The 12,687-nt window shown below is 45.2% G+C and overlaps 1 protein-coding gene across 1 annotated transcript in view; it reads right to left on the bottom strand.

The window, feature by feature from the left end:
• Positions 1 to 4,212: 4,212 nt before the first annotated feature.
• Positions 4,213 to 12,687, bottom strand: part of LOC118080233 (zinc finger protein 665-like) — a 33,524-nt gene continuing 25,049 nt past the window's right edge. The window contains exons 5-6 of the mRNA XM_060270920.1: positions 11,831 to 11,945; positions 4,213 to 9,948 (exon numbers count right to left, since the gene is read on the bottom strand). Of these exons, the coding sequence (XP_060126903.1) occupies positions 8,747 to 9,948; positions 11,831 to 11,945 (1,317 nt within the window). The 3' untranslated portion in view covers positions 4,213 to 8,746. The remainder of the gene's footprint in view (positions 9,949 to 11,830; positions 11,946 to 12,687) is intronic.

The following is a 12,687-nucleotide window of genomic DNA, read 5'->3' as shown; positions in this document are numbered from 1 at the left end:
AATGAGACAATACCTGAAAGAATCTCGAGTTTGGATCGGCTGTTGTTGTTGTTTAGTCGTTTAGTCGTGTCCGACTCTTCGTGACCCCATGGACCATAGCACGCCAGGCACTCCTGTCTTGCACTGCCTCCCGCAGTTTGGTCGGCTATTTCGGATCAAACCGAGTTTGATCGGCTATTTCGGATCAAACCGAGTCCTTTCCAAGTGTGCCCCACTTCTATGCATGTTTGACCTCTCAAGGTTTACACCCCACCCAAGCTCTTCCCTCTAGCCTCCTTCCCCTGCTTCTGGCATGGGGAACATGTGACTCTCTCATCAGCTGCAGCAGGTATAATCAAGACATAGATAATTATTTTATTGATTTTATCCGATAGACGTTTATATATGAAATCACAAGATAACAAAGGAATACACGTATTTGAATCGTCCAGATTAATCAGAGAAGGAAAAGGAGGATACACAGATATCGGAGTCCATTCTAACTGTTGTTATTTTTCAGAGAGTTCATCTAAAGCGGCTGGGAGTTCCAAAAGTAGGCTATGGAGTCCATAGCCTACTTTTGGAAATGGAGGCCTCTTTTATTTGGTATATATTGCTCCATGGACTTGCACCCAGACCTTGCAAGAGTCATCTGAGGCCCAAAGTGGTGGCTCAAGTGGTGCTTGTGGAATCCTCTCCCCAGGGAGACTCGCCAGGCGCCATCTTTACCTATTTTAGGTTCCCATTTCACCAAGGGTTATGATGACAGTCAACCTGAGGGGCTTTTAAGTACTTGTGGGCTCTTCTAGCGAGGCAGTTTCCTTGTTTTCGTACAGATGTGTTTTATACATTCCATCAGTTTGATGGTTGTGAGTGGTATTGATGTTTATGTAGTGTTAGTTACAGGTAGGTAGCCGTGTTGGTCTGAGTCTATACAAGATCTCAAAGCAGCTGTTTTATTACAGAGAAATTTCAGGAACAGACTGGAAAGAGAAGTTGCTGAATTGGAACTAATTACCAAGCTTAAAACCATGGAGCCACCTGGGATGAACAGAGACATCAGATTATTATCTCATTATGCATGATCAAGCTTTCTTTAGCGCCTCAGCCCTTGTCCCCACCCCCCAGGACTAATTGCAGCCATCAGCAGCCGTTAACAGCCATCCACAGGTTTACCACTCCCATCAGCCCATCACCCATTCCCACCCACCCCCACCACCCTCTGTATATATATATAAGGGTCTGACACTTCCGTTTCCAGTGTATATGAAGAAGTGTGCATGCACACAAAAGCTCATACCAAAATAAAAACTTAGTTGGTCTTTAAGGTGCTACTGAAGGAATTTTTCTATGTAGTGTTGTAAGTCACCTTGAATCGCTTTTGTGAGCAAAGTGACTAATTAATATGAATAATGGTGATGATTATAATTAGAGATGTAAAATTTCCAGCAATTCTGAAGCCACGGGGGGGGGGGGAATGTTTCCTCCCCGTTTTTTTTCAGGGGAGGGGGGAATGAAAATTTTGGAAAAATTGAAAAAAAAAGTTCAGTGTGGAGTAGTTTTACAAATAGCGTGAAATACCGTGTAGATAATATATGAAAATGTGAATGTCCACAAGGGGCTTTTGAGCCATGTGATAATAAAATCACTTTATAAGATCTGGATTAAATACAAAGAATTACTGGAGCCAAAGATACCATTGTGGACCTCACCCACAGAAGCCATAGCAGTTAAAAGGAGGAATATGAAAGGAGAGTGGCCCACGTACCGATTGTTACTAGAACTGGATAAAGATGAGCCAACTTTGAAGAAATATGATGAAATCAAAAGCCATCTGTCAGATTGGCCCCAATATTTTCAGTTAAACCAAAGATTGTGTATAGATAAGAAGGTCTTGCAAAAGAAACACCCAAATTCTAAGAAGACTTAACTCACAATAAAGGAAAACACATTTCACAAATTTATGACGGTTTATTAGAATGGGAAGTAAAAGAGGAACAAGTTAAAGTAGTAATGGTAAGGTGGGCACAGGACCTTGGATATAATATCTACATGGAACAATGGGAAAGATTGTGGAGGACAGATATTAAATTCACAACAAGCTACAACCTTAGGGAAAACACTAGTAAGATGCTATACATATGGCACCATACCCCTTTAAAACTCGCTAAAATGTATAAAGGCAGGTCGCCAACATGCTGGAGATGCAAAAAGGACATAGGGTCATATTTTCATATGTAGTGGAACTGTGTAGTTATCCGTGAATTTTGGAATAACATCTATAGTGAACTTAAAAACTATTAAAATTTACATTTTAAAAAAGACCAAAAATCTTCCTATTAGGTATACTACCAATAGAATTTTAAGAAAAATTTAAGACCATTGTTTATGTATGCAATCACGGCAGCCAGAATAATAGTGGCAAGGAACTGAAAAAATGAAATCCTACCAACGATAACAGAGTCGCAGAAAATCAAGAAAGGATCAACATAAATAATAATCAGATTTCCCCCTTAGCACCATGAAATATACTAGGAGTCAAGAGTGAATTTCATGCTCTTTATTCAGCTTGTAGTAGCAACAGAAGAAGAAGAGAAGAATGGCTCTTTCCCCAAAACGTCTGCTTATATACATTACTAGCTGGCCCTGCACGCATTGCTGTGCATTAGTCTGTGAAATGGAGGGTATTAGCCCCCCTTCAGATCCCACTGAGCCTGAGTCCCCCTGAGCAGAGGCGAGATACTGTGGAGAGGACAGGTTTCATCCCTGTGTCTCCCCCCACCCTGTTCCGATCCATTACGTATCCCTGCCCCCTATTCGGCCCCCCATCCCCACCCCCACCCCAGGCAGGCCCCTACCTCCACTTGGCAATGTTGGGCCTTGTTGCTGCAAAAGGCCTGTTTTCAGTTGGTTTGGCATTCATGGATGGATGTGAGTGATGGATCTTGTGGTGGAGGCGGGGTTTGTGGGTGTGGTGTAGATTTCACAGGAAGGGAGGGGGTGTACTGTGGGAGGAAATGCACTTGAGGGCACTGTTTTACTTTGTTGAAAAAAAGGTTTGTACCTGCGGAGGTGTGAGATGTGTGGGGTTTTTTTTCCCTAGGAACGGAGAGAAGTGGAGCCCACACTTTCATGATTTTTACATTTATATATACAGGTATATAGATTTACACAATGGGCCTTGCGTGATTGGCAACTTCAGAGCTGCACCTGTAAGCCAATCAGGTTGCAGATTCACTTCATCCAGGAGCCTGATTGGCTGCTCCTGCAGGCCAATCAGGTTGCCGACTCACTTCATCCAGGAGCCTGATTGGCTGCTCCAGCAGGCCAATCAGGTTGCTGATTCACTTCCGCCTATAGCTGGATTGGGTGGCTCCGGCGGACCAATCAGACTGCTGCATTCTGGATCCTATTGTTCTATGATGCAGCTCAGTACATTAATAATAATAATAATAATAATAATAATAATAATAATAATAATAATAATAATATATTATTTATACCCCGCCCATCTGGCCGGGTTCCCCCAGCCACTCTGGGTGGCTTCCAACAAAACATTAAAATACAGAAATCAAACATTAAAAGCTTCCCTAAACAGGGCTGCCTTGAGATGCCTTCTAAAGGTCTGGTAATTGTTGTTCTCTTTGACCTCTGGTGGGAGGGCGTTCCACAGGGTGGGTGCCACTACCGAGAAGGCCCTCTGCCTGGTTCCCTGTAACTTGGCTTCTCGTAGCGAGGGAACCGCCAGAAGACCCTCAGCGCTGGACCTCAGTGTCCAGGCAGAACGATGGGGGTGGAGACGCTCCTTCAGGTATACTGGACCGAGGCCATTTAGGGCTGTAAAGGTCAACACCAACACTTTGAATTGTGCTCAGAAACGTACTGGGAGCCAATGTAGGTCTTTCAGGACCGGTGTTATGTGGTCTCGGCGGCCGCTCCCAGTCACCAGTCTAGCTGCCGCATTCTGGGTTAGTTGTAGTTTCTGGGTCACCTTCAAAGGTAGCCCCACGTAGAGCGCATTGCAGTAGTCCAAGCGGGCGATAACTAGAGCATGCACCACTCTGGTGAGACTGTCCGCAGGCAGGTAGGGACTCAGCCTGCGTACCAGACACACCAACAGCAAATAAAGTTAAGGTTTATCTCATTTTCTAAACTACTGCTATCATTTTTTCCTTCCTCTTCCTCTTTGTCATTTTCCCCATGGATTTCTAAAAAAAACGGCTATGGGGAAAACAAAAACCCCTTTTCCTCCAATTTTTCCGGTTTTTCCCCAGGCCTTTCCATCTCTACTTAAGGACAGCCGGGGCAAAGCCACCTCAATATTTAAGCTCCATAGGTCTACCTTTTGAGTAGTGCTTTAAAAAAAGAAAAGAAACAGAAAACACAACATATACAGTCATACCTCGACATCCGAAGGCCTCGACTTCTGAAGAATTCGACTTCCGAATTCGAAGCCTCCAGAAGTCCTCCCGGTGCACACGTTCTGCACCTGCGCAGTGTGGTGCGCGCGGGGTCGGCGCATGTACAGAAGTACAAAATCGCGCTTCCCGCATGCGCCATAGCTGCACTTCGACTACCAAAGACTTCAACTTACGAAGATGACCGTGGAACGGATCATATTCGTAAGTCGAGGTACCACTGTACATGCAGTTTATTCTATCTCATTTTCTAAACTACTGCTATCATTTTCCATTTCTTCTTCCTCTTCCTTTTTGTCATTTTTCTCATGGACTTCTCAAAAACGGATATGGGGAGAAATGGGGGGGGGGACTGGTCCCCCAACCAATTTTCCCAGTGGACATGGCAGAGCTCCTTGTAGCCTCCTGCACATGGAATGGATCCGACTGCTCCTGCTCGGGGAGGCTGTTCTCCTGCCACCGAGGGTTACACTGACTTTCTGAGACATTTTCGGGCAGCAGAAGAACGTTTTCTCTTCTCCTGGCAGACTCTCTCTCGTGTGGCCTTACATAGGTGAAATTTTCCGGCCCACATTTCTCCGCCTCCTTGATACTTGCTAGTTGCCTAAGTAATTCTAACCTAGTTGGACTGAAAGGTGTAAGGCTGCTTCTTGTGGATTTCTTTCCAAACTTCTGGAACCGTCCAGGAAATAAAACTTAGGTTCATGGTGGAAAATTTCTAGGGGAAAAGCATCCCCTGTGTGCCCAGAGAATGACTTTCTATATTTCATTTTCTCATTTCTCCACAGATGAAAGAAGGGTGTGTTTTTCTCTTTGACATCTGGTGGGAGGGTGTTCCAAAGGGCGGGTGCCTCTACCGAGAAGGCCCTCTGCCTGGTTCCCTGTAACTTGGCTTCTTGCAGTGAGGGAACTGCCAGAAGGCCCTCGGCGCTGTACCAGAGTGTCCGGGCAGAGCGATGGAGGTGGAGACGCTCCTTCAGGTATACTGGACCGAGGCCATTTAAGGGCTTTAAAGGTCAGCCAGCACCAACTATTTGAATTGTGCTCAGAAACATACTGGGAGCCAATGTAGGTCTTTCAAGATCGGTGTTATGTGGTCTCGGCGGCTGCTCCCAGTCACCAGTCTAGCTGCTGCATTCTGGATTAGTTGTAGTTTCTGGGTTACTTTCAAAGGTAGCTCCACATAGAGCGCATTGCAGTAGTCCAAGCGAGAGATAACTAGAGCATGCACCACTCTGGCAACAGTCCGTGGGCAGATAGGGTCTCAGCCTGCATACCAGATGGACCTGGTAAATAGCTGCCCTGGACACAGAATTAACCTGCACCTCCATGGGCAGCTGCGAGTCCAAAATGACTCCCAGGCCACGCACCTGGTCCTTCAGGGGCAGAGTTACCCCATTCAGGACCAGGGAGTCCTCCACACCTGCCTGCCTCCAGTTCCCCAAAACAGTTCTTCTGTCTTGTCAGGATTCAACCTCAATCTGTTAGCGGCAATCCATCCTCCAACTTCCAAACACTCAATAGCCCTGGTTAACTCCACATTCCAGCGAGCCAACAGAAGCTGAAAGGCCATCAACATGGGATAAAGCATCCCCTACCACTTGCATCTTAAAAAGCAGAGACCACCTTACCGGCAAAGGTCCATATAGTTAAAGCTATGGTTTTCCCAGTAGTGATGTATGGAAGTGAGAGCTGGACCATCAAGAAGGCCGATTGCCGAAGAATTGATGCTTTTGAATTATGGTGCTGGAGGAGACTCTTGAGAGTCCCATGGACTGCAAGAAGATCAAACCTATCCATTCTGAAGGAAATCAGCCCTGAGTGCTCACTGGAAGGACAGATCCTGAAGCTGAGGCTCCAATACTTTGGCCACCTCATGAGAAGAGAAGACTCCCTGGAAAAGACCCTGGTGTTGGGAAAGATGGAGGGAACAAGGAGAAGAGGACGACAGAGGACGAGATGGTTGGACAGTGTTCTCGAAGCTACGAACATGAGTTTGACCAAACTGCAGGAGGTAGTGGAAGACAGGAGTGCCTGGCGTGCTCTCTGGTCCATGGGGTCACGAAGAATCGGACACGACTAAACGACTAAACAACAACAACCACTCTCTGGAAACCATTTGGATCCATTAAGTGGCGGGGGTTGACCATCCGAATCGGTCCCACTTCCCTGTAGAGGGGAAGAGTTGCGGAGAAGTCCAGTTGTACCAGGAAGGGATCTGACCATGGCAGTTCTTTTGTTTCAATTTTACTGTCAGATCACCAACATCCATAGAGGTGAACACCAGGTCTAAGGCATGTCCGTGGCTATGAGTTGGGCCAGACTTATTCAGGGACAGCCCCATGGAGGCCATGCTTTCCACAAAGTCCCGAGCAGCCCCTTGTAAGGTCAGGTCGGCATGGATATTAAAATCCCCTAGGGCAGGCATGTCAAACCTGCGGCCCTCTAGATGTTTTGGACTACAATTCCCATCTTCCCCAACCACTGGTCCTGCTAGCTAGGGATCATGGGAGTTGTAGGCCAAAACATCTGGAGGGCCGCAGGTTTGACATGCCTGCCCTAGGACAACCAAACTAGGAGTCTCCAGGAGAACATCCGCCACGACCTGAAGCAGCTCGGGCAGGGAATCCTTGGTGCAGCGGGGAGGTTGGTACACCAAAAGGAATCTTGTACTGCCCCTATTGGCCAACTTCCAGAACATGCAATCAGAGAACTGGGTCTTCCCAATAGGATGCCCAGTGTAAACTAATGACTTCCTAAAAATCACTGCAACCCCCCCCCCTCCCCGCCCACAAGGCCTGGGCTGCTGTGTGTAAGAGAAACCTGATGGACAAGCAGCGGTAAGGACAGGCACACCTGCTTCATCCAACCAAGTCTCTGTTACACATGCCAGGTCAAGTCCTCCATCCACGATTAAGTCGTGGATGGCAGTGATCTTATGAATCATTGACCTGGCATTTCACAGCAGTACCTTCAGGTCGTGTGGGTATCCCTTGCTGATTCCAGTATCCATCCGGTCAAGACCAGACCCGGAGGCAGGGATAGTCCTCAAACAATGACTAAACCTGCCTCCTCAGTAATGACATGGTCTGGTCTTAGCATAACTCCTCCTCCTACCCGTTATCACTGAGATTGGTTGTCCCAGTGCATCCCCCCTCTGTGGAACCTGCCCCAGCCTCCCCTTAAGAATAGGGTTGCAAGACTCAATAGTGGACAGGACTTCTGTGCCTTTAATTGCCCTGCTCTCTTTTGAGTCTGGAAACCTTAAAAAGAAACCAGCAGACCCTTTGCTTGGAAATTAAACAAAATAAGAACAAAATAAAACCTATTTTAAAAAATTTAAGCAATGAAAACAAAAAACAGTAAACGTTACAAACATACCAAAATTAAACAAATTCCCAAACCCAACTAAACATCCACCCCACCCCCGACAGAAAGAATTTTAAAAGGTAAAAAAATAAAATTTCAAAACATTTTAAAAAGAACTCTGTGCTGTTCTGAGTCCTCATGGGCAGCAACAGCAGCAGCGTCAGCTGTCCTTATGAGGCCTTTCAGGCCCCGCCCTGGCCAGGTGGTGAGAGGCAGGGACAGGACCTGCAGGCACTCACAGCAGTGGAGTCCTCCTGGGCAGTTGATTATCCGCATCAGGTATCTTACAAACATAGCTGCCAAGTTATCCCTTTTTTAAAGGGATTTTCCCTTATGCTGAATAGGCTTCCTCGCGAGAAAGGGGAAAACTTGGCAGCTATGCTTACAAATCAAAGATAAACTTGGTTCAAAATAGAGAAAGCATATTGGTAGAGATCTACTGCTTAGTTACGGCATACACAAAGATGTCGTTCTGGTTCTGCAAGAATTTTTTATAGCGTCCCTCTAAATCAGGCATCCCCAAACTTCGGCCCTCCAGATGTTTTGGACTACAATTCCCATCATCCCTGGCCACTTGTCCTCTTAGCTAGGGATCATGGGAGTTGTAGGCCAAAACATCTGGAGGGCCGCAGTTTGGGGATGCCTGCTTGAAATATTCTGAGCGCATAGTCTGGGGGGGGGGGGAAAGCCACAAATGCTTGATAAAACGAACAGATTGGTAAATCAGAAAGAAAATTCTCAAGTTCATGTCTTATTTTAATTAAATACCAATGTGCGGCAGTGTTTGAAATTAGCCAGATGCCAGGCACATTTTGCACCTGGCTACTGGCGACTTATCACTAGACAGCTGTTGCAACTGAAGCAATTTTCCACACTGCAAAAATGTACAGTATATGGTTTCTCCCCTGTACGAGTTCTTTCATGCACAGTAAAGAAACTACTGGAACTGAAGCTCTTTCCACACATCAACTTTCATACAGTTAGTCCCCTGAATGAGTTATCCGGTGTCGAGAAAGGTGGCTACTGCGGCGGTAGCTCTTTCCACACTCCAAACATTTATATGGTTTGTCCCCTGTGTGAATTCTCTTATGTGCATGAAAGGTGCTAGAGTCACTGAAGCTTTTTCCACATTCCAAACATTGATACGGTTTCTCCCCTGTATGAGTTCTTTGATGCACATTAAGGGAGGCACTCTGACTGAAGCTCTTTCCACACTCCATGCATTTAAATGGTTTCCCCCCTGTGTGAATTCTTTGATGTTTAGTAAGGGTCCCACTGTCACAGAAACTCTTTCCACACTCCCAGCATTTATAAGGTTTCTCCCCTGTATGAGTTATCTGATGTCTAGTAAAGCTGCTTCTGTAATTGAAGCTCTTTCCACACTCAATGCACTTATACGGTTTCTCCCCTGTATGAATTCTTCGATGCACAGTAAGGTGGCTACTTTGACCATACCTCTTTCCACACTCCAGGCATTCATGCGGTTTGTTCCCTGTAGGAGGTGTCTGATGTCTTTTAAGGTGAGCACTGCACCTGAAGCTTTCGCCACACTCGATGCACTTATATGGCTTTTCCCCTGTGTGAATTCTATGATGCAAGTTAAGGGAGTTGCTGTAACGGAAGCTCTTTCCACACTCAAAGCACTTAAATGGCTTTCCCCCTGTGTGAATACTATGGTGCATGTTAAGGGTCCTGCTGCAACTGAAGCTCTTTCCACACTCAAAGCACTTATATGGCTTCTCCCCAGTGTGAATACTATGGTGCATGTTAAGGGACCTGCTGCAACTGAAGCTCTTTCCACACTCGATGCATTTATAAGGTTTCTCCCCTGTATGAGTTATCTGATGTGTAGTAAGGTTGCTTTTGCGACTGAAGCTCTTTCCACACTCCATGCATTTGTAAGGTTTTTCACCTGAGTGTACTCTTTTATGTATAGTAAGATTTGAGCGTCTACGGAATCTTTTTCCACACATAGTACATTCATGTTTCCCCCCCACTCTGTTAATCGGATTTTCATCTACTTGAGAAGCACTGTGTTTATCCCTTGGCTTCACTGTTTCTCTCTCCTCTTGTTTGTTGTCTCCATCTTGAATCCCCAATTTCCTTTCCTTCTCTTGCCCCTCAGCTCTTTCTGGCCAGACTTCTGATGGTTCCTCCTCATCCAGGATTCCCCAAACATCTCCTGATGGAAAAAATAAAATAAAAAATAAAGGTTGATGTAGTGCGAGGGGAACTTTGGGGAAGGATTAAACCTTGGTTCTTGCCCTGCGTAGCTTAATGGGGTGTGTGTGTGTGTGTGTAGAATCCTGCTATGTAGAGAATGGAATGTGTGTTGGTTCTCCTTTAAAGAGAAACGTTCCCCTCTTGGTTTTCCCTAATTGCTTTGATGTGATTTATTGCCCCGCCTGGAAGAAAGAAGATGCTATCTGGGTCCTAAGATGGAAGTATAGTGCTAAAAGTTAAATTCACTACAGCTGGGGTAACTTGGGTCCTGGGTTGTAAAAGAGCAATTAATTGTAATTAGTCTGTTAGTCCAGGATGTATGCAACCTCAGACCTGGGAAATTCGGGAGGGATTCATACCCCAGGGCATTTGTGAATTAACATACTCACAGTTGTACATACGCCTGATATGAGATCAAGGGAGGAAACATTTTCCAAAAAAAGTTTTTTATGACCCACCCTATTGTACAGTGGTACCTCTACTTACGAATTTAATGTGTTCCGAATGCACATTTGTAAATCGAAAAAAATTGTAAGTCGAATCCCATAGGAATGCATTGGGAGAAACAATTCGTAAGTTGAAGCAACCCTATCTAAAAATTCGTAAGTAGAAATATTCTATCTGAACTGCATCCAAGATGGTGGATGGAGCTCCGTTCGTAAGTAGAATCATTTGTAAGTAGAGATACCACTGTATTACCATAGCTGCCAAGTATCCCGTTTTTCACGGGAAACCCCCTTATTTCCAAGCCGTTCCCAGTGCTGCCACGGATTTTTCATATCCCTTAAAACTCCCGGATTTCAAAGTAAGCAGCTCCAAGTCCCTCCCCCTGCTGGCCAGGGACTGGGAAAACCTTCCCTCCTTGCAGAGAATCATAGAATCATAGAGTTGGAAGAGACCACAAGGGCCATCCAGTCCAACCCCCTGCCAAGGAGGAAACACCATCAAAGCATTATTGACATATGGCTGTCAAGCCTCTGCTTAAAGACCTCCAAAGAAGGAGACTCCACCACACTTCTTGGCAGCAAATTCCACTGTCGAACAGCTATTACTAGGACACATGGAAGGGATGGGGGGATGTCAGAGTATTCTCAATATTTGGATCTTGAATTTTTTGTTGTTGTATGTTTACATATTTTAAAGTAAAATAAAAGACCACAAAAATGAATAACAACAGTATTTATATATATTTACAACATATTTAAAAATGCAACCAAACACCAAACATTAAAAAACATGTATATCCTATATGCAACAAACAAACCAATACATCAATAGAAACCAATAACTATAACAACAATTTAGCTGTATCTCTCTCTCCTAAGAGGAATAATTAAGTACCCCACAAATGCGGATCTCCCACAGAAAGATTGTTTTAGTATGCTTTCCCCACCATTCTCCACACTAGATTGCCACAATGCATTATACTTCAGGCTGCTTTAGAAGATGGTTCAGAAACTACAGATTTCTGACTGGTACAAGATGCTCTGAGCATATGGAACCTTTTCTGGGTGACTGTCTTCAACTCAAGGTGCTGATTTTGACCTATGCAGCTCAATGACTGCTTCTCATGAATCCACCTAGAGCCTGCATTCATCATCTGAGGCCCTTCGCACAGTGCCCTCTCCAACTGAGATGCAAAGAGAGGCAATACAATACTGCATTTCAGGGACGCAACCCAGAAGCCATCACTGGCTAATTGTAGCAGAGAAGCAAGAATATTTAACTTGGGAGAAATACAGGCACTGCGACGTCCTTTAGCGAGCTGATGGAAGGCACTCCGAGCCACTGAGGATTCCATACCTATCATAACTATTAATGAAGGCGAAAAGGATCCTTACCCTGAGAGGTCACCATCTCATGAACCTCCACCATGACTTCCTTGTACAGAGCTCTCTGTAGGGTGCAGTTGTCCTCAGTGAAATGCAAGGACACCTCCTCAAAGCTCACTGATCCCTGGAAGGACAAAATAAATGCCCTCCTTAAAGACTTTCCAAGGCAAGGTGTGGAAACCATCCCCCCCCCCCCCGCTCCCACTCCGATGATAGATGGGGCAACTGGAGATTTTACCTTCAGTGTTTGCTTGTTAATAATATGTGAAAATCTGGATAACTAAATTTAAGACTGGAAAAAATGAGTGTTATGTCCCACCCCACACTCCCTCCTTCCTTCCCTTTGTCAGGTGTGTAAATACCAAACATGCTGCCCAGCAGGCAAAAATGGAAGTGGAGAGGGATGATTTTTTCAATGATGGCTTTAAGCATACTGGTTTCTAAATTGGTTTGTGAATTTTAGTTGTGTTCTAGCGACCATTCGATTACTGTTCCACTTGGGAGACCTTTTCAATCAGATGGCCAGTTATATCCTATGGGGCCCTCCTTTTTTAATGATATATTTTCAGTACATACATTTTGCAGAGGAGCAGTTTGTGCTGTTTTTTAAGTTTTTCTCATGGTTTAATTTTCAGTGGACGTATGGCCTTTGATACAAAAAAAGACAGAGACTTAACGGAGGAGCATCATCTCCTGCAATTTGTCTGCAGCTCCTTCTGCACTCTAGGTGACTTGGAAACTAGAACTAATCCAGAATGCAGCAGCTAGACTGGTAACTGGGAGCGGCCGTGAAGACCACCTAAGACCTGAAAGGCCTACATTGGCTCCCAGTACATTTCTGAGCACAATTCCAAGTGTTGGTGCTG

The sequence above is a fragment of the Zootoca vivipara genome, chromosome 2 (assembly GCF_963506605.1).
Source record: "Zootoca vivipara chromosome 2, rZooViv1.1, whole genome shotgun sequence".
Lineage (NCBI taxonomy): Eukaryota > Metazoa > Chordata > Lepidosauria > Squamata > Lacertidae > Zootoca > Zootoca vivipara.
Note: the sequence above shows the minus strand (reverse complement) of the source record. Positions and strands in the feature narration are given on the sequence as shown.